This window comes from Ascaphus truei, chromosome 10, assembly GCF_040206685.1.
Source record: "Ascaphus truei isolate aAscTru1 chromosome 10, aAscTru1.hap1, whole genome shotgun sequence".
Lineage (NCBI taxonomy): Eukaryota > Metazoa > Chordata > Amphibia > Anura > Ascaphidae > Ascaphus > Ascaphus truei.
This window is the reverse complement of record NC_134492.1, coordinates 37111461-37134726: the sequence shown is the minus strand read 5'-3', so window position 1 is coordinate 37134726 and position 23266 is coordinate 37111461. Positions and strand designations below refer to the sequence as shown.

The window sequence follows — 23266 nt, the reverse complement described above, 5'->3', positions numbered from 1 at the left end:
ACCTCCTTAGGGGGTGCCGGTATATCCTGCTCAGGTTTAAAGCCCCCGGTTACATTGGCCAATAGGAAGCCACCTATTATGTCACGGCTTCCTATTGGCCCATGTGATGGGACAGCTAAACCTAAGCTGATATACCAGCACCCCCTGAGGAGGTATCTCAGGAAGCAGGTGGTCCCGGGGCTGAAATGAATGGGGTTCAGCTCCGGAGACCCCCTCATCCTACCTGGGGGGAGGGGATTTGGGGGGAATTTTTTTTTGGAGGGGGCATCCTTAATAGTGCTTGCATAAGGGCAGCACTTACCCTAGTGACGGGCCTGCATTGTCTACCTGCACAAAAAGTCACGGTTCTATGATGCTGGCTGCGATGGAAAAACCTTTGAATACTATGCCAGGCATTGTAGCGGTTGCAGTCGCATTTTAATCACTGATGGGTGTAGCATGCAGGTATTTATTTGAATGATGCTAGATTGTAAACTTCTTGGGGCAGGGACCTTCTTTCTTTTGTTGGTTTGTGTTAACAGATATGTACTCTCGTCATACAAAGTTATTGTTCTCCCGCCCACATGGGAGAGAATATGTTGGCACCACGCAAATAAAATCTAATGATAATATGCCTTATTCACATAATCAAGTATTTCCTGCTAAACAATAAAAACATGGGAGATTATGTGTGTGTGTCACTAGTGCCTGCTCTGCATGCCTTGGGTAGCAGATCTTTATCTAAGGTAGCCAATGTACTGGAAATCACTCACAATTGAATCTAGCCATATATTTAGATCCCTGCTGTATCTTATTATGTGTGCCTGTGATCTCGAGCACTTTTGTCAATTTGATTGGTTAACCCATTCAGCAGTGGATTCAACATAGGTCATTTGGGGGTGGGGGGGAGTTGCATATATTGAGAAAATCAGTCCTCCGGGGTTACAGGGACCAACCCCCTGGCATCTCGTGAATTCAAAACAATCGCCCCATGATGTCACTTCAAACGTCCCCCTGTCTTCCCCCTACCTTTTAGCTTCACGTTGAGTGATACGGAGGCCACTTCAGGACATCTCTCGCGCCCAGATGAGATGATCCCTTCTTTCTAGCACTTGATCGTTTTTACAGAGCTGGCTCGTCAGCTGCTTCTAGGTCAGGAGGTCAAAGACGACCTCAAAGGACTCAAAGCAACTGTCCCAACGTAACTAGTTCTGTTGGAATTGAAACAAGCTCATTTATGTAATGTTCCTCAGTGCGAACAGGGGCACTGAATGAGTTAATGGTACCCTTCCCTTAAACTGAGAATCCAGACTGCTGACCTTTCAACCAAATACAGGCCTATACCTCTCCAGCGAGCAGATGTCTTGTCCAACCTATAGTACATACAAGAGCATTATTGCTGCAACAATACCCACTTTTAGTAGAAGGCATCCTGTAACCTCAAAGAAATGGGGTTTTAAGCTCGCCTGGCACCAATTTTCCAAACACTTTTTGTCTTCATGTACGTAACAATGTTAAATCTCCACTCAACATTTAGGTAGTTTAAAATGACTCCCATCTGGAAATGGACGAGAAATGGCGTATAATGAGAATATTCTATACATTTTCAGCCTCCTCGAACTGTTTCTTATCATAAATATATTATATCTATACGTCTCCCAACATACCACTTAGATTGTAAGCTCTCCGGGACAGGAATTTCCTTTCCGATTGTCTGACTTTGCTGCGCTTATTGTATTATAATTCCCTGTATTGGTTTTGTAAAGCGCTGAATAAACTGTCGGGGCTATATAAATTAGGATATACAAACATAATTATTATATAGTATATAACTATTATTATTATTATTAAAGAAAATAATCTAAAAAAAAGCCAGCCTACTTGTTCGGAGTGGGTTTTTTTTCCATCATGATTATGAAAGGGACTTTTCTCTTGCGAATGAGCGCTCGGCACACTGAATATTTATAGTATTGCACTTGCATATAAGAATGAGAGGAGACAAAGCCGCCTGTGTCCTAAATTAAATTTAAATTAGTCCCTTTCCTCTGCATGATAACAGTTAACCCCTGTTCTGCCAGCAGCCTGATGAGTTAATGCGCACTTCCTGAGAATATTCGCAGGGTAGGCCATTTTTAAAAGGCCCAGGAAATAATATTGGCCTTCAGAAAATGGAATAAGTTGGCAATCTTTTTCTGTCGAGTAAAGAGTCTGGGAAATGTTGGCACCTTGCCGCCTCTGAAGCTGTCCATATGTCACCAGAGCACACCCCGTTTTTAGTTAGAAGCAGGGTCTCGTTGCGCATATATTTGTGGGAAACAGTTGGTTTGTAATGCTTGAGGTTACAAGGGACTAACAGGAACTGGCATTGTGGATGTGAAGAAGTTGGCAGTATGTGATATGTCCACACGGGCACCACAAGGACACAGGCTTGGCTGTAAACCTTTGCACACCTTGTGGCTCATTCACTTTGAGGTTTAGCACAGATTAGTAAATGTGAACCAAAGTGTGTGTGTGTGTGTGTGTGTGTGTGTGTGTGTGTGTGTGTGTGTGTGTGTGTGTGTGTGTGTGTGTGTGTGTGTGTATATATATATATATATATATATATATATGACAGTGTTCGACAAACCTATACATTTGCACACCCTGGACGAGTGGATTTAACATCGTGGCGAGCGCCTATTTGCCCAAGCAGCACGCGTTTGGTACTAGGTGGCGAGTAGATTTTTTTGGTGATTAGTCGACCACTGTATATCGAGATAGAGATATATATAGATATAGATATATATAGCAACAGTAAATATTCCTGTATGTTCATTTGCATGTCTTAGACAGGTCTTCAACCCTGCCTTTCCCCATTATCACCCAGCACACAGCACTGCAGCAATGGATTCTGGGATTCTTGCTGCAGTGGAAGTGCTGTGTGCTGGGCGATAATGGTGAAAGACAAAGTTGCAGACCTGTCTAAGACATGCAAATGAACATACAGGAATATTTACAGTTGCTATATGCTTTAGTGTGGAGGGTTTTTGTCACTTTTTTACCCACCATAACCTTAATAAGTGTGGTATATAGATATAGATATATATGCTTTAAAGCTGTGTTAACAGCAAGCATTAGTTTATATGGGCTCCATGTAACAATGGTTTTTCAGGCACACAGTGTGCTCATTTTCATGTCATTTCCCAGAATCCCTTGCTGCAGTGGAAACACTATGCTGGGTGATAATGGTGAAAGGTAGGGTTGCAGACCTGGCTTAGGCCTGGGACATAGTGGTTTTAAGCTCACTGAGGCGGGCTGAGCCGCGCTGAGCAGATGCACAAAGCCCCTGCATCTGTCATCAGCACGGCTATATTTTCTCCCTCCGCATGCGCGCTGATGCGTGCGGAGGCTGAGAAACTTTCCCGAGACAGGCAGTTTTGAAATTTGCCGCTCGGGGAAGCGGAGGAGCGGTCACGTGACCGCTCCCATCCAATGGGAGCGGGGGATTAGACCCGCCTCCTGGCACGCCTCCGCCCCGCCCCCAGAGCGCGCTCACTGCCTCGCCTGCAAGGACAGGGAAAAGCCCCATTTTGGAGCAGGCGAGGCAGAGCAGGAGCGCGGCTCAGCGCTGTTTGCTCCTCTATGTCCCAGGCCTAAGACATGTGAATGTGCTCACAAGTGATCTTTTTATTTGCTATATGCAATACAGTGGAGGTTTCTTGTTGCCCTTTTCACCCACCATAACTTAAAACGTATATGTATGTGTGTGTATATATGTATATATGTGTGTGTGTGTATATATATATATATATATATATATATATATATATATATATATCCTACGGCCCTACTCGTTTTTGTAGGGGAGCGTGGTCTGTCACTAAGTTGAACTGATGGGAAGGAAAAGCAGTCGTGTGATCGCGCCATGGCCCCCGGCTTTCAAGGGTTAAATCTTTCACAGGGGAAACAAAATGGCCACCAAATCTTGTGCCAATAGGAAGCTGCAACTTCTTTGGATGGCCATTTACATCCCCTTTAACAAAACGAAGTAATACCGGTAACCTCACTCGTATCTCGGGAACGGAGGGGTCCCCGGTGCTGAAAATAACACAGTTCTGCTCTGGAGCCCCCACTCATTCCAAAAACTGGAGGTTGGGGTGGCAGTTAATGCATTAACTACGTGTTACCAGGTGTCTCCTCATATTAAAGCGGCAGAACATGGTGACACTGAACAGTGTTGATTTCAGCTCATGGGGAACCCCCTGCTTCCCGAGATACTTTCCTCCGTTGGGGGTGCCGGCAGCAGCTCCGCAGATGTAAATGTCCCGGTCACACGGTCCAAGAGGAAGCAACAAGGGATGATGCCACAGCTTCCTATTGGCCCACATGACCCGGGACATTTAAGCCCAGTTGAAGCTGCTACCGGCATCCGTTACTGAGGTAACGATAATAATAATAGCATGTTTTTGTATAGCGCTGCTAGTTGTACGCAGCGCTTTACAGAGACATTTTGCAGACACAAGACCCTGCCCCGTGGAGCTTACAATCTATGTTTTTGGTGCCTGAGGCACAGGGAGATAAAGTGACTTGCCCAAGGTCACAAGGAGCCGACACCGGGAATTGAACCAGGCGGCCCTGCTTCAAACTCTCAGTGCCAGTCAGTGTCTTTTACTCACTGAGCCACTCCCGATCTTGGGAAGCACGGGGTTCCCCATGAGCTGAAATTAATGGGGTTTAGCTGCGGAGACCCCCTGCTTCAATCCTATAACTCTTAAAAAAAATAAAAATAATGCAAGATTGCTGCTTTAAATGGTATTCCTTATTTCCTAACTTTTCGTGGTGTAATACTCTACCTGCCGCAGTCTTTTTCTCGACCTCTCTGACCTCCCCATGTTAAAGGCCGCATTACACATAACACAAAGTGTTTCCATAAGTAATGCCTGACCTACCACTGGTAACTGTCACAATGTGCTGAAACGGCACTTCCTGGCGGAGCTTTAATAAGTATTAAGCAATCAATGTGAAGCAATCAATGTATTTATCGCGTATATGCTTTGTTCGTCGTTTAAGGCATTTACGCCCCCGCCGTTTTTTCTTGCACATAAATCCCAGAGCACCCAAGAATCGGATTGGGCTTTCATTGAAAGTAGCAGTTCATGATCATGCTGCAATATATAGCAGTGCTGAGTATGACTGCACTTTGGCTATATGCTAAGGGATATTGGGGAAGAAGGATAATATTTATATCTTGCTACCTGGTATTGTGGCAGGTTTTGGTCCTCCAGCATGGTAAGCTTGGCACAGATTGGACAGCTCTAGCCCTTGTACCACCTTAGAGGCGTTCAGGACATTGCAGGCCAGAGAAGGGGATAGGAATTGTGAACCCTTAATTTAGGAGGTACTTCCCGTCGAGTGCCAATGCCCTGGGAATTAAAAATGACCTTCTGCATTCCTATCTCTGGTTGGCTGTCACAAAAATGTCACCTCTGATTTTTTTTGTGAACGGCCCTAATTTATTACTTGTTGAAGTCAGCACTCAACATTATCTTGCCATTTTTTCCTACACTATCCCCCTACCTAATCCCATGCGTTTTGGGTCCATCTGTACTATTGCAGCCCGCACCCATCTTTTCAACTTGCACGTCTCTCGTGAATATCTGAACCAGAAAGCCCAGCGCACTTGCATGTAGCAGGATACCTACCACTGTTCTGTAAGTATTAGGAAGCACATTTTGTGGGGGGGTTTGTGGGGTGGGGGGTGGGTCTGCTTTTAAAGACTTGGCCATTCCATAAAATAAATGTGCTTTCCCCTATTCCACCTCACATCCTGCCTTGGGATAAGCCTTGTACTGCTTTTATGATTTGTAAAGATACTGATGTTAGCTAAGCCCTGATCATTGCTATGTGTGAATTACTATCACATTAGAAATTAACCGCTAACAAATCAAATATGAATTGTGTAGATTGCGCATATTGGTACCGAAAAGCCAAAGATAAATAGCATATTTGCAAAGTTAAAAAAAAAAAAAAAACTCAAAGTGCAGCAAATGTTAGAAACGGTAGAGAAGGCTTATAGGTTTGTATTGCAACCGAAATGTACACGCGTCTGGTACCAATTATCTGCGTCTGTTTTAGCCTGGACGATTATACCGCCGAGATATTTGGCTGCCAGGACAGTTCGCCGTCGCAGGTAATATGTCGTCTAACGAATGAGCTGGAGGATTTACCCCTGCTTTAGACGGCAGGCGTGGAAGTTTACTAGACAGCAAGCGTGATCCTGTTGAATGAGGTTGAATCAGAGGATCCTGGTTCAGCTCATTGTGACCTTGGGCAAGTCACTTTATCGCCCTGTGCCTCAGGCACCAAAATCATAGATTGTAAGCTCATCTGGGCAGGGACTGTGCCTGTAAAAATTCCTGTGTATACTATACTGTAATTGGGAAGCGCTTTGAGTCCCATTGGGATAAACGCCCTATATGAACTAAAGTTATTATTATTATTATTACACCAGTTTGGAATAATATAGATAATAAAAAAAAATTGTACATTCCTGAATTGTTTGCTTGCGATAAGGGGAAGACCTGTCTGAGAAATGCAAAGGCACCACAAGTTGTATTTGTATTTACTGTACGGTGCTGGGTTTTTGTCACTACTCTTACACACCATAAGTTTTTTTAATGTCGGGTTAACTATATTGCAAATACACGAAATGCTGCAAAGTTGGACTGCAGCTTTGACTTGCTAGATAAGGTAGGATTTATACAGAACAAATGAAATACTGAAATTCCCTTGCTTAAGCAGCTTAAAAGGGTGGGGGCATCATGCATTTAAGAGGAGTTCTAGGAGAATGACAACAACACATTAACTCTTGGGTTGTGTCCTTTCTCCTGCTGAGCTAGTAAATGAGATGCGTGCAAGTCATCCTGTGTAGGAAGCCTGTGTGACCAGTAACACCATTCATGTCACTATCCCTCCCCAGCTCCTCGGGAGCTGTAATTAGGTCTGTTTGAAATTCTGTTTGGGTAAACATGAAAGGTCAGTTTATAGACACAGTTTCGCCTAATAAAATAATGCCTGTGATGATTAAAGGGTTACATTTCATGCTTTTCCAATATTCAGACAAGGATAAGACCTGTTAATAATTTTGGGGGGAAATGTTGAAGGACCAGAGTCTGAGGTTGGGGTGTTTCTTGTTACCTCTCCTCCCCTCCTCCCCCCTGTGATGTAATTCGGTATGTAGAGTACATGCTCACTCCCTACCATGTCATTTATGAACACGTGTAGGGCACTTACTAAGGACTTAGAGACAAAGAAGGGGATGGTGGAAAACAAACACCAAGTGACAGTTTGCATTGTTCACAAACAATTCAAATATATATTTAAAAAAAAAAAAAAAAAATTTGTATGTATGTGTGTATATACACACACACACACACACACACACACACACACACACACACACACACACACACACACACACACACACACACACACACACACACACACACACACACACACACACACACACACACACACACACACACACACACACTAGTCTGTTTCACTCTAGTCCTTATTGAAAGTGCACCTTTAAACTGTAAGCTTACCAAAATAGCTGCAAGGCCTATCCTTTGTAAGAAGGGGTTAAATAGTGGCTAGGAAAACACATGTTTTGCATGATCACAGTAAACAGATGTTTGCTACTCATTTTTTGCTACTGTAACGGTTGCTTCATATGAAAATGGGCTGATCTCTTTGGTGGCAGCACGTGGTTTTAGTGTTGATTAACAAAGCGTGCTTAGAGACACCAGCACGGTCATTCAAAAAGTCCCCAATCCAAGCATTGCTTTGTGTAAGTACCTGCATTGCAGGGCATCGTCCCAGCTACACAGTGCCACCTCCTTTTAAAGTTAAGGATGACTTCTCTGCACTGTAAGCAGAGGAGGCTTATAGAGCAAAACCAAACCTTACAGAGACTGTTTCCACTATGCAGGTGAAATATTGTGTAGAACAAGCAGTGACAAGATTTCCTATCCTCTCCCCACATAGATAATGCTTCTCTGTACCCTTATTTATCCTCCTCCGCTACCAATCCCCTGCCTTCTACTCCCACCGGGCAGAAAGACCGGAAGCCAAGCTGGGCATCCGACCAGTCCAGTTCCTACTGACGATGAGCAAGCGCTGGAGTAGCCCCTAATGTCGCTGTTGGCAGTTATTTGCAAATTCCATTATCGCCGATCAATGCAGCCGTCACACGCTGGGCAGGGAGTGCGGGGTGGGGGAGGAAGACAGGCTTAGGGAAGGAGGGAGGAATGGAGCATCCGGTGCTTCCTAATCAGAGATTGATGAACCTGCCTTTGCAGAAGGGAAAGAACTCTTAGAGGGGAGGATGCTTCAGCCCATCACAAGCTGCAAGGGGGAGCACTGTGCAGCATGTGTGCTTTGTAGCACTGGCTTGGAACTGGTGGACAGTAACAGCCTGTTCAAGCGATAACATCAGATAAATGGGAACAAATCCAACAGACCCCTCCTACAGCACAGAGAAATATCATGTCATTGAGCTGGCATTCTTTCTCTTTGGATTTAGAATATTCGGATCATTTAGAAACCCATTTATCATCTGCTCTCACTACAATTCTTTCTGCAACTGAGGTTTATAACATGGCCTCACACTATTGATTTGGCCACCCATGCGTCCGGGATCCCTAGCTGTCGTCTCGTTGCTATCCTGTTATTCAGCAATTGGAGAGTTGTTGCGTGCCCTGTGCTGCCTGAGCTCGGGTTTGAGTAGTGAACACTGTGACACGTGGGGAAAGTTTTCAGCAAGAAACATGAGTTTCCTTTCCCCGGGAGATGCAGAGTGGTTGGACAGCAGCACAGAAGAGGAGAGGAGTCTTCTGTCATTTCTCGGTAGGGTGGCTTACATACAGCCTCTGTAAATTTACTTGAAGTTATTGGTTATTAGTGAATGGAACCAGCCAGGCTCCTCGGTTTGTGTCTTGAATAGTTATCCCCTTTAAAAATAGGTGTGTGTGTGTGTGTACACACACACACACATATATCTATATATACACATACATATATCTATATATATACACACATATATATATAAATATATATATATATATATATATATATATATATATACACATACATACATCTATTTAAAAATGTGTGCGTGTGTGATCTAAATCTGGATTTGACTTCAGTTTATTACTAGCACATTCAATTTATTTAGAGCTGTGAGGTACAGCTGTAATAATCCTTGCCATAAGAGCTTACATTCTAATTTTCAAATGTTGGTACAGGATAGTGTTTTAGGTGACACATCGCTGTCACTGGGTTACAAACTCACTATGTAGAGAATCTTTACTATTGGTAAACAGGAATATTTTTTTTCCCTAAAGAAAATGCCTTACTTCAAGGCTTCATCTAATCAGTGTGTGTATATATACATTTGTATATACACATATATATATACATACATATAATGAATATATATATATATATATATATATACACACACACACACACACACACACACACACACACACACACACACACACACACACACACACGACTTGAAACAACTTCTTAACCCTCTTGCTACTACAGGGACTGTAGCATATTGCAATCAATGTAATACTCCTTCCAGCAGCAGAAAGGTTAATTACTTTGTACTTGAAGGGATAAGCAACTGATTGCCGATCAATACCAGATGGGAAGGTATAAAACGTTTCAGTGCCACGTAGGATGAAATGTGAAAGTGTTTGTGGTTTGTTACCTTAAAAAAAGTCAAGTACGAATATTTTGAAATCTTTTTCAAACTTTATCTTGAGGTTTGTACATATTTTAGCACAACATGTGACTGCCCTGCTCTCTCTGCTTTATCTGGTCCTCGCCCCACCTCCTGTCTTTCATCTTGATCATGACTTTCTGGAGGTATACATGTCTATCAATCCTGAATAGATCAGGGGTGCTCAAACTTTTCTATGTCGCATTCCACTCGAATGTTAAAAATCGTTTTAAGAATCACTATACGTCACACTTATCTCTTTATAAACATAGATATATATATAGATATACATATATCAGCATAGATGGTGAAGACACTGTGAACATATCACATAGGGAATATAAGAGCTAAACATTACAACCAAAGGGTTGCGTATATAGAATAAATAACAGCAAGCACTTCCCTTCCATATAAAGAATCCAGAAATGTTTATTGTTACATCGACGTTTTGGTCCCCCCTGGAACATTTCTCAAGACAACTAACAAGCCGTGTCAAGACCTAGTGTCTGAAAAAGGTGTGGAATCTAGCGTCTATCACGCACCCCATCCCCATTAGCTGACATCAACCCTATATTCTGTTTATGCACTAAGAACCATATAGTGAAAAAACCTATACAAAAATGATAAACAAAATTCTATATGTTTATTCTATTTCAAATGTACTTTTCCTGTATCTAAAAGACAGCCTGCAGCATAAAGCTTCGTTAAAGGAATTTTGAAAAGTTTTGGGTACCACCAGTAGCTTCTTCAGAGACCACCAATAGTCCCGGAACCACGGTTTTAGAACCACTAGTATAGAACAAACAAATTGACCCCTTCAACCTGTCCCCCTCCATCCCTGGTAGAAATTGAAACAATGAAACCTTTTTTCTAAATATTTTTTTTTATAGCCATAGATGATTTACTTTCAGTCTGTTAAACAGTCCACAGGCATTATAAGTGCTGTACTGTACCTTAGGTTGCCTGTGGACTCCTTGCAGTAACCATTTCAGGACTTCTGGCTGTGGACAGCAGCATTGGTATTATTGAGTCACTCATATAGTAGACCAAAATCAACAATCCAGGACACTGTTGTTACTTTGACAGACTTTGATCTGCAGGTCCCAGTCACTGGATTGCGTTGCAGGACCTATCAGCAGAAAAGGGGTTAAGCAAAAAGTTCCTCCAGAAGAATATAAAGACGTATAGCATACAGTGATACCAAGTAATACTATGTACTTACAGCTCTCAAAGCTTGAACAACCGATTAGGCTTTTCAGAATTCCAGCTGCTGATTTGCTGTATTCACCCCCAATGCTTTGCATCGCTAGCTAATCACCAGCAGGGGGCGCTGTGCAATACCGTTCCTATAAGAGTTACCGCGGCCGTACAGACCAGAAGAAGGCCCAGCCATTGTTTGCGATAAAGCATTCGCTGGGGATGGCGATATATGATAATATTGAGTATCACTGTACCACCGCATGCTCATTTTTGATGAGCATGATTTTCTTTCTTCCAAACATGAACTATTTCTATGTCGGATTCTAAATAGCAGAAATGCACCTTTTCATATCTCTCTGCCCTACACGAGTATTACAAAAAAATATGTATTACCCGTTTGCTTTTTTACAATGGAATTAGGGCCCTTTGCCTGAAATTCAGCTGTTTAGAGGTTTTTTGACGCATGCTGGTCAGCTCCCCCTTTTATTATTTATTCTTATTTAGCAATGGTACAGTCAGTCCTCGGTTATCCATCGGAATCCGCTCTGGAAGTAGCGTTGGATAGTGAAACCGTTGTAAAGTGAGTCCCATGTTAATCAGTGGCGGTGAGCGCTGGATAACGCATTCCGGCGTCGGAAAATGGCCCACAGGTATGCATTGTAAAGCGTTGGATATGCCATTCGCTGTAAAGTGAAATGTTGGATAACGAGGACTACCTGTACTCTACAAATTCACATTGGTTTAACAGGGATATACAAGATCAATACAAAGGTTTGTGCTACAAACACAAATGGAAACAGTGAGGGGAATTTCTTGACCCAAAAGCAGTGTAATGGGAGGCAAAGCGATACCTAAGGATTTCTTACAAGTGCATATAGTGCAACACTGTAAATGCATGTAATCAAAGGGAGTCTCCTGCTGTAGATTAAATTCACAAGTGAGGTTGCCTGGCCGTTCTCTTAACGAGAGAGAACAAGATTTTACTACTTTGTCCCTAATAAGAGTTTTCGCGTGTCAATGCAAGTCAAGAGAATAGGGATATTTCTTCAAGTCTCCCGTTATTTTTCTCATGCAGTTGAGAAAAAAAGTAAGCCCTGATGTTACTCAGTAACGCTTAGGGGTAGATTCAGTATGGAAATCCCACCACTATCCCGTGTTAACTGCAGTTGAAATCAGTGGCACTTAGAGTACCGCAGTGCGATATCACACTATCGGAGCTTAGTGAATCCCGGCTTTAGAGCCTTATACATTAAGCTCAGTTACTGTCGATCACAGCGAAACACGAGAGAACTACCATTGACTTAAACACCAGTTTTCTTGTGACCTTGCCACGATCAGCACTATCTCGGCTTAATGAATATAGCCATTAGTATGTTCTGCTTGGTGACAGCCCAGCTTATTTGTAGAATACAAGTGCCAACTTTGCTAATACTTTAATCTTTTTTGGCAGGGAGACTTGGGAGGGAAATGAAAGAGGACATATCCAAATTAGGGTTATATGTTGTTTTCTACTTTAAGTTGTAACCTGTGCTGCTCTATTGAAAACGGGGTTTCCTTTTCCTGGGACCGGTTTGAAATTCCATTTCCTGCTCTCTCGAGACCAATTTTAGATGGGTGCCGTTTCCCAAGCCTGAGATACTAACCCTCCAAAAACAGGGTTCCAGAGGTAGGAAATAGTGGATAATGGGGCTCTCTATAGAAGTTAGTAAATCCAAATCCTAAAGAACAACATTAATAAGCCCTTCAACCTTTATGGATGTATCACAATAATCACTTAGCTTGTAATGCATTTTAGGGGCGAGTTAAGGGTGCAGTCTCTAGTGAGACCAAACGGAACCAATGTCAGTGATATATTTCATGGGTTAAAACTAGACACCCTTTTTTTTTTAATTGATATTTATTTTGGAAAGTTTCCACTGGAATAGTTGTTCCCTTGTTTGTTACTGGTCTCTTGGCATCATTGCGGTTGGCATAAAGAATATTGTCAATAACCCCCTTAATTCGGAGACCCCAATGGAAATGGGGGAAAAGGTAGAAAATGGCAAGACGAACAAAATGAAATAATAATAATAATAGACGTATAAAGGTTTTAAAAGAGGCCAGTTTTCTTTATAGCGTATTATATATTTATCAATATGTAGATATGATGACTCATTGACATGTAAACATTATGGAATTGCAGATATACCTACATTTCGGTTAAGTGCGATGTCGCTTTAGGGCGGGCACTGCCGGTCAGTGTGCTGCAGACCCCTCCTAGCACTGAAAGGTTCTGCTTAATGACATGTAAATGAGCTGGATGAACCGTGTGCCTTCGGATTAGTCTGAATGCAGAACATTCTATAAATGTCACTCTGTGTTACAGAACTCCTCATTATTTCCCTAGCACAGGTTTACAGTTGCAGCTGTCAGTACATCGCCCCAGAGGGGGGGAAATCATTTCCTGTAGCTCTTTATGAAGCGCGTTTTTTGTTCATTTCTATTTCCTGTCATTTTAATCACAAATAATTACGTCTGTGAATCCCCTTTGGGCCTTTGGCACTGACCAGTTGATCAGAACCCCCACAATATCCACCAAAATAGGATAAAAATCTATAAGTAATTACTGTACGTCATTTGTGTCTTAGTCGATGCATACAAGTAGATGAGTAATTCTAACATCGTAGCATAATTAGGGGTAGTGTGTAAATTCTTTACAGATAAAACAGGGAGCAGAAACGGTGGGTAGAATTGCTTCTTTAATATTGCGCAAGGCAACGGTTATCAGCAGAAGCTAGGTGTTATTTTTAAGCAAGTGCTTCAGTCTCGCCTGACATCTATTTCACACCACCTCTACTTGGGAGAAGTCCGACAACAACGAAGATGCCACCAATGTGTTGTGCTGGTCCTCAGGCCCGGGGTGCTCAACGCGAGTCCTCAAGCCACCCCAAACAGGTCAGGTTCTCAGGATATCCCAGCTTCAGCACAAGTGGCTCAATCAGACTCCCAGTCTTTGACTGAACGTCTGATTGAGCCACCTGTGCTGAAGCAGGGACAGATTGAGCTACTTGTGCTGAAGCAGGGGTATCCTTAAAACCTGACCTGTTGGCGGGGTCTTTGAGGGCTGGAGTTGAGCACCCCTGCCTTAGGCAGTTAAAGGGTAAACCCAGTTGGTAATGTTTAATTACTGCGGTCTTTAGCCAATGCTTATAGATCTGTTAATTTAAAAAAAAAAATATATGAGCTATCCTACATAACACCGGTTTGAACCAGTTACAGCTCGCTGTATGCAACGTTTTTAGCTGCAAAAGGGGTCATTTCCATCAAATGTCAAAATGTTGCTGTGTATTTGTGTTACTCTGTTTTCTGAGACTGTCTCTGTACCTATGAAAAGTATATGACTTTTGTTCAGAGAAAATTGAGATTTTTGTCTACGTCTTATCTTGGACGGATCGCATATCATGTGACTATTGTCCCAGAACAGGGCTGGCCAACTCCAGTCCTCAAGGGCCACCAACAGGTCAGGTTTTAAAGATATCCCTGCTTCAGCACAGGTAGCTCAGTCACAATGACTGAGCCACTGATTGAGCTACTTGGACTGAAGCAGGGATTTAAACCTGACCTGTTGGTGGCCCTTGAAGACTGGAGTTGGCCAGCCCTGGCACCGAATTCTCTAACAATCGTCATCCTTTCATTAAATGAAATACCAGATTGTATTGCCCCCGGCTCCCTGAGTAAACGGATATCAGATAGGTACATACTAATACAGATCCCAAATTAGCCAGGCAATTTACACCTACATTTTTCAGGGCTTTGATGCACAGCATCATTGGCAAGGCACAAATGACCCTCTAACATAAAAGTATGTGTTTTCTAAAAAAATACATGCGTGAAAGAACATTGACATGGGTAAAAAAAAATAAAAAAGCCTAGTCGTAATTATCATTATTTATTTATTTATTTATTTATTTAAACTGGTCTTTATATGTTTTTTCTCACAAACGTGGGACTTTGCATTCCTCACACAAACGTGGTGTAATCAGGGAAAGGAATGCTACATTTTATCGGCCCGAGTCCCCAGAGTACATTGATAGGAGATATGTTATTTGTTTTCATACTGTTTTGGCAAATCACAATGCGTAACGATGGGGAGGGGGGGGGGGGGATCCTTGTGATAGTTAAAAATAAAATCAAGCTTTACTAGGGTAACCCCCAAAATCAAACCAGGGCATGATCCCCTTCTGATTTTGGGGTTATATATACATATGTACCCCTTCAACCCTGATCTCCCCCCCCTCCTTCATCTCTGATCCCCCCCTCATTCATCTCTGATCCCCCCCCTTCATCATCTCTGATCCCCCCTCCTTCAACTCTGATCCCCCCCTCCTTCAACTCTGATCCCCCCCTCCTTCAACTCTGATCCCCCCCTCCTTCATCTCTGATCCCCCCTCCTTCATTTCTGATCCCCCCCCCTTCCATCATCTCTGATCCCCCCCTCCTTCAACTCTGATCCCCCCCCCCCTTCCTCCTTCAACTCTTTACTCCCCTGCTCTCCCTCCAATGCAACTCAGGGAGGGAGTGCACCCTTGATTTTTTGTCAGGGGGGGTAGGAGGCACCATCTGCCATTACATTTAACCCCTTGATGCAGATGAAGTCTTCATCACGTTAACAGTTGATGAAAAGAAAAGAAAGTAATAGTTAAACACGGTTTAAAAATCTATTATTTGTTAAAGATTTTAACACCAAGTTTTTAATTTTCCAGCCCATCCCTGTCATTAGTTTATTCTGGTCCTAAGTGGGAATGCACCATTAGGGCCCATTAATGTCTGCCATGTTAACCTATTAGCTGTCACACATAATTATGTTGTTGGATTTTCTTGTTTCCCATGTACATTGTTTTCCTTTAGTCAGATTGCCCTATAATAAAATGCTGTACTATTGAGCATTCTCAATTGCCTACAATGTGGTACTTGCTGTACACTCCTGTGTCATACAAGCCTCAGGTTGCTGTAAGAGAGAGGCGAGCAGATGCAAAGAAATAACAAGCCGAGTACTCACAGTTGAAGGTACCTTGATTAAGTTTATTAACTAAATGAAAGTTGACATACTATAGGTATAAATGCTTAAACCCATGTAATAATTGGTAATGTGGCACGTTCTTTTCTTTTGTTATAATTACACAGCATATACTATATATATATATATATATATATATATATATATATAGCCGTAGCTGTGACTCTGTGCCCTAAAACATGATACTTTCGTTATAGTATATATATATATACATACTATAACGAAAGTATCATGTTTTAGGGCACAGAGTCACAGTTACGGCTGCAGGTACTGCATATCTCTAATGCCATCTTAATAGTCCATAAAAATAGGAACCCGTATTGCATACCCTCCAACTGAACCTAACAGGAACACTACATGTTTTGGGTCCTGTAAGACCAGCTGTAACTATTAAACAGATATTTTCCCTGTGTGTTAAGCTGCATAGGTTAGGGGGACTTCCTTGGAGGTGCCTCCATCCGGCACACGTAGAGGAACTACACCTGTGCCTATATTTATGTGCAGAACGTGACCGTCCCCCTCTTGTGCAAGGCTCTTGTTGGTTACTATTGGCTTTAAACATAGCGGTTTGTCTCTTGGGCTACTTTGAAACTTGTTTTCTTTAATGGCGAGCTGGGATATGTGTACTCCATATCACTATACAGCAGGAGTGACCAACTCCAGTCCTCAAAGGCCACCAAGAGGCCAGGTATTAGGGATATCTCTGCTTCAGCACAGGTGGCTCAATCAACGGATCAGTCATTCTGATTGAGCCACTTATGCTGAAGCAGGGATATATCTAATACCTGGCCTCTTGGTGGCCCTTGAGGACTGGCTTTGGCCACTCCTGCTGTACAATATAGCATGCTACTTATTCTGTCAGCCAGCCAAACTCCAAATGCTCTCTTGCTGTGCAGCACTATTAGAGGTTGTTCTTCAGGGGGCACAGAGCCTGTCTCACTCAATTATCTCTAGCACATTTTCGTGCTGCTCCGTTCTCATCCACATCCTTATGCTGACTCGTATTGCTTGGTTATTGGGTTTAGACTGCTGTACCATTTTCAGTGCTGTGTATATGTGTGCTCTGTTAGGGTTTAGCATGGCAAACTCTCCCTTTTTCTATTAAAACCTTCCCACCACTTTTGCTCTTACAGGATTCCTTCTTGTGTATGTGTGAGAGTTGGAAGCAAATACTCTGCATGTTTATAGGTCTTCAGATCTTCATCCCTGGGACTAAGTGCAGATGAGATGCCTTGTAATAGAAACCAGTGAGCAGCAGAGGGATGCATTGATTTTGCAGCAGGTGATAATGCAATAGCCGTGTGTAGCATGCCGGGGGGATGGGGAGCAAGCCATCTAATTTTGGAAGAGCAGAGATGGTATAGATTTCTAACCCGGCAGAACTGCAGCTTCTTGGACAGAGCAGCAACTTTCCCCCTATTTCTAGCTGAGCTGGTCAAGGAAATTGACACAGCCCTATCAGAAACCAAAACCAGCAGGGAAACCAGGTGAAAGGAGAAGCCCTTCAGGACTTCGCTGCGAGTGTGCAAGATTCGCCCACCTTGGCTGTAAAAGGAAAAAGTCCTGTGATAAGAATGAAGGAGGAGGCCGATATCAGTGCCAGGAGCTTCCACCAGCCGCCCCTCCACGCTCACAAACGCCCCTTTCTCCTTCTGCTGAGCGAGCTGTAATTTTGCAGGAAGGACAATTATCGTGGGATATTATAGAAGAATGGGGACTGTAGTACTTTTCCAGGACGGCATTCTTCCTCTAGTTAGATGACCTCTTTATGGTGCAGTTATCTTATTCTAATTTCGAAGTCCTGAAACGTTATGATTCCTTACACTTGAATATAGATCTGCTTTTTATCTTTGATACCCGGTTGAATTCTGCATGCCTCGCTGTATACCTGTGATCGTAGGTTATAAGTCGCACTAGGGCACAGGCTGATAAAGCTGAATTTATCTTCTTTTTTTTTAAATCTTTCTTGAGGGAGTTGGAAATAATAGTGCAGAATGAGCGCCAGCTAAGCTGTAATTTGCTGTATTGATCTAGGGTTTCTTTTTCGGAGTGTTTTTCCATAGTTAACGTTTGCCTTTGCAGTTCGATTTTTACCCTAACAGCCTTGTCCCGGTGCCATTCTGCCTGTTACTCCCGGCTGTCCTTATAATACTCCTACTTCAATTGGTCTGAAAACGACACTGAAAAGTTTTCAGCATTTTTTCCCCTCTCATTTCCAAAATATAGTTTGGATGCCACCTGCAAGACTCTTTAAAGCAAAAAGTTATATTGTTCTTTGCAAAGCCATTTGGAACCCACTGACTAGGGAACTATCGTCCTTGTTTTTGCAGTCATTAGCGTGCTGGTTTTATTGATGCCCTCATCCAAATTTCTGAATGTGTTGATCACAGTATGAAGAGATAATTTGCCGTTTTAGGGGAGAATGCTGTTCTGCTGGCGCAGACTGACAGTACTTTTCAGTAAGTGCTTATTGTTTCCATAGATTGGGGGGGGGGGCATTAATGACACGGTCTGCAACTAAGGGTAGCGGGAGAGGTTCTGCATCTGCAAATAGCTTGACGATAATAACTAATGAGGATGGGCAGTTGGAGCGATTGATTTGAATACTGTAGCTGCAGTCTTTGGTGGTTCTTCTTGCTTCTCTGCACACTGGTGGGGGGAGTGTGGGGGGTGGGGGGAGTGTGGGGGGTGGGGGGGAGGAGCGGCAGTATCAGATCCAGCCTTTTCTGAATTGGAAGTAGCACGGATCCCTTGGGCCGAAAAACCAGAATTGTTTGCTTTAGCTGTGCCGGGTTTTGTTTCCTGAGAGCAGTGGAACATGCCAGGCTGCACCGTCTCTGCGATGACTCCCATCCTATCCAAGAGACAATCAGGAACTCCATAGAATGCACGGTCTTTGTTACATGTTCAGAATTCTTGGTGGCGTCTTGGAAGTTGGATTCTCCCCCGCCCAGCCTCTGAAGTGGAAATGGGTAGCACGTGTGATAAAGGTACACAATAGGGGGGTGTTGGTGTTTGGATTGGATTGCACGTGTGCTTTGCTGAGCATATACCATTAACTACTTCACTTGCAGGGGGACCAGCGTTGGAGGGGTTAAAATCCAAGCATCCTTTTTCCCCCCGAAATAATCTGTAATAGAAATATTTTATGAAACGTATACACAGCAGCGGTCAAAGCATCGCTACTTTATTAACCTCTTTGCTGCCAGCGGGGTGTGCTAGCTCGTGGCAGTGAAGGGGTTAACGTCAACCGTCTTTTTTTTACCCCTTTTGTAAAGATGAGATTTGTTGACCAAGAAAAGTCTCTGAAATTCAGTTTTTTGGGGGGGGAATCCCATGAACGTCGCCCATTTAAAATGTGTCCAAAAGGTTTTTGTCCTTGTTTAAATGTTGTCCCCTTCTGGGACCTCAGTACCACGACTTTTATTTTGTTTGTAAGTCCATTTTGTGGAGTTATGTATGTGATTCTTTACGTGACACCTCCATGCTCCAGTAGATGACATTAGAGCCAGCGTCCTGGTTCTTACTGCCCTGCACACTAATGAACTCTGACTTGTCTGTGAATCAGAAGAGTTTGCCTTGAAACCACATACAGTCTCCAAGATGGAATTCACCTGTCCAGCGTGTTCCAGATTACAATCTCCACTTTAAAGCTCTGACTTAAGTTTAGAAATTCTTTGTTCCGTCTTCTTTTCTATTGTGTTTTTTTTGTTCTGGTGAAAGGGAGCCAACTGTAGAGTTTGAAGGCCAATTATCTTCTCACAGAAGAGGTTTAAACAAAAGCTGTGTGTCATTTTATCAGACGCTCACAACACTTGTGCTCTCTCTGGTTTTGCCATTTGGTTTTCCTACATGTGTTTCATTCCTAACGCCTTCTCCTTTTTTTCTTCCTCCCCCCCTTCCCCATCCTTAGAGGTGCCAGCTGAGAGGTCCCCGCGGAGAAGGAGTATCTCAGGGACCAGCACATCTGATAAAGCCAACTCAATGGATCCTGCAAACACCTCTCCCTTTAAAGTCTCGGTAAGTTCTTCCTTCATGTTTACTAACTACAGACCTAGGGGCTTCCGATCCGTGGAGCACGTACCACTGGTGTGGAACACAAGGTCCTCCTACCACGTGATGCCCCTGTGAATTCTAAGCCTCAGGTTGCTATGGGAGAGAGGAGGTCAGAAGCTTATACATAAAGGTGAAGAATGAAAGTGCAATAATTAGCTAAGATCAGGAAAAGTAGGTAGATACAACTAGGATACATTGATGTCGGTTCATGTGTTAAATATACGGGATTTGTGCTCTTTTTTCCCCCCTTTTTTTCTCGTCATCCGTTTTCAAGTATTTACATTTTTTAGCACAAAATAGATTTCCTATTTTAATATAGTAACCAAATAATTGGAGTGATGTTTAAGACCTTTACATATTGTTTTTCATGATAAGACACTGAAACCTTGTATCTACAGGCGCACTGTCAATCACCACTTGTTCCTTCTGTTCTTTTGTAGAAACAAAGTATCTGATAAGAATGTATTTCACGGGACCTGTTACAATAAAAACATTAATTTTTGACAAGACACAAAAATGTAAAATGTTAACTTTAAAACACACACACACACACACAAACACGTTTATTGTTAAGAGTCCCTCAAGGTACCAAAACGTCGATTTTGTAAAGCACTGATAAATTGTATTTATCTTTATTTAAAAGACCCAAAGTGCCATTCCTTTCTAAATGTGTGCGCATGTGCGTGCGTTGCTTGCATATTTATGTTTAGGCACACCATAAATATGCAAATGAATGTATTTTATTGGCCCAGGGAAGCCGAAACGTTGGGCCAATAAAATATTTATTTTTACATTTTTTTGGTGTGCCTATCCTTTTTGTTATTTTTGTTCAGCACCTTATAGGTACTCTGATAACAGCACCCTCTCCAGTGGTCTGGTCTATACTATTTAAGTGTGTGTGTTTTTTTTTAATTTATATATATTTTATGTATGCTCTAGTGTAGGCTGTGTTATATAATTAATTCTGGGGTCACTAGTTAATTAATACAGGTACTGTATATTTAGTTGGTCAGATTAAACAGAACTGCACCTTTAGCATATTTTGATAATCTTATTATGGGACAAAATGTCACTCTTGTAGCGTCTAATAACCATCACTGCCCTATCTGATTTAGAATGAGGACCGTATTATAAATGTACATTATGTGCAATTTAAATGCCTCTGGTAATGTTAAAGCTGCAGTTCAAGCTGCCGTTTTAAAATATATATATATATGTCCTTTATGCTAACGCTGCGCATGCGCAATACGCGTTAAGCTTGTACAAGGGGAGTATATGCCTCTGCATCATGCCGCACGAACTCCTGTGTTGCGGCTCTGATGCGCATGCGCATTACGTATGGTGATGTCATACAGGAACTAGTTGTTGACACCATGCGTTCCACCCTGACACGCAGAAGCACGGACTACTACTCACAGTAAAGATTACATACAGCTGCTTACCTCCTCATTTGGCGCGAAAATCAACCCTTTTTAAACAGTGTTCTGTCCTAGCTTCCTCACCACTCCAAGTCTAAGTCCTCTGACGAAACGCGTAGGAGTGGGGGTGCTAGGCAGGACCCCTGGATTATGCTGTCACGTAATTATGCTACCTAACACTGCTGCTATGATTTTTTCTGGACATTGAAACACTTTTTCATTACAGTTACACTTGCAATACACAGGTTGTTTATCCAGCACTCTATTGAGAGGTTGCATTCTATTCATGTCATTTGCATGTGAATTGTTCTATGTTTGGAGTGACCCTCTTAGCACTGTTACCAATTTCCCTCAGAGATTTTTTTTTTGCTGTTGGTCTTGGTTTTCATATCTGTTTTTAGGAAGCAGACTTCATGCTTGTTGAGGTAGTCAAGTATATACTGACTTATCACTCTATGTCCTTTAGGACGCACTATATTGTATGCATGCCATAGGTGCTTGTGAACAGCCTGTATTTGAGATTTCTGCCTATTTAAGTGTTTTAGATATCATTGTCTATATATGACATTAGGGTTTACATTGTGAATTTATCCCTTAGTTTTGCTACAGTATTCCAATTGGGTAGTGTCCGTGACAGGGGTCCTAGCCTTAAAATTGTTTTTAATCTTGTACTGTTTTCTAAATCTTTTGTGTCAATTAATAAATTGTTATTTTTCATATGGTATACCTGAGTGCTCTTAAGTGGGTTCCTTTTCTCCCCTTTTTTTCACATTATTACTAACCCGTGAGCACCGCCTATTATGATAATTGTTCCATTATATATTGGCTTATGGTGACCTTGATTTTGTTAGAGTTGATGCAAGGTTATTTCTCCCCTTTTTTCGTATATATATATATATATATATATATATATATATATATATATATATATACACAGTGGTCGACAAATCACCAAAAAATCTACTCGCCGAATAAAAAAAATCTACTCGCCACCTAGTACCACACTTGCTTGGGCCAATAGGAGCTCGCCACGATGTTAAATCCACTCGCCCGGGGCGTGCAAATGTATAGGTTTGTCGAACACTGTGTATATATATATATATATATATATATATATATATATATATTTATATATTTATTTATTTTGTCCCATTCAATATGTGCATCAATACAATCTGCACACTGACAAGTGATTTAGCTAAGCTGCAGATTGATCTGTTCTCCTGTAATAGATTGCTTGCTCCGTGTTATTTAATTCAGTTCTTGCACAGCATTGTGGGCAATGTAGTCGTGGAATATGATTGACTGGGCAGTTAATTGATACAATTGGTGCATTGCTAGAGAGAGGGCAGAGCTCAAGAGCCAGAGCCTATCAGAAGGGGAAGGGGGCTGTCACTCTGGAAATGCTTCCTACATTAGAAACATTAAAAATGTCTTTAAAACATTTTTTTTTAAATGCTACAAGTATTTTCTCATAGTACAGAACAGATATATTAAAAAAAAATACCCACATGTAAGATATTGCTTGAACTGCTGCTGCTTTAATAGTGATGCAGCAAGGACCTGCTTTTGTCTAGCAGAGAGTGTAATTGGATGTGAGGGAATGCCGTCTGCTTCTAGCTCCTCTGGTCCTGGTAAGTGTAACAAAAGCCAAGGCAGTCAGCAAAAGTGAAGGTCAGGATAAACCTGCTGAGATCTTCCAGCTGCCTGCTGTACTCCTATCTGATGCAGTCACGGAAGCCTGTGGAGCGGATCTCATCCACAGTGTCTGTAGAGAGAGAC

The 23266-nt window shown here is 42.3% G+C and overlaps 1 protein-coding gene across 17 annotated transcripts in view; it reads left to right on the top strand.

Annotated features, from left to right (window-relative positions):
• RASAL2 (RAS protein activator like 2) overlaps window positions 1-23266 on the top strand; it is a 264917-nt gene that overhangs the window by 186453 nt on the left and 55198 nt on the right. For 15 of the 17 annotated variants that reach the window (XM_075616626.1, XM_075616628.1, XM_075616624.1 and 12 more), the window contains one exon: window positions 19924-20030. In XM_075616626.1, coding sequence (XP_075472741.1) covers window positions 19924-20030 — 107 coding nt within the window. Of the gene's footprint in view, window positions 1-8298; window positions 8869-18782; window positions 19001-19923; window positions 20031-23266 lie in introns of those variants that run through there. The other 2 variants (XM_075616623.1, XM_075616629.1) reach the window with 2 other exon arrangements.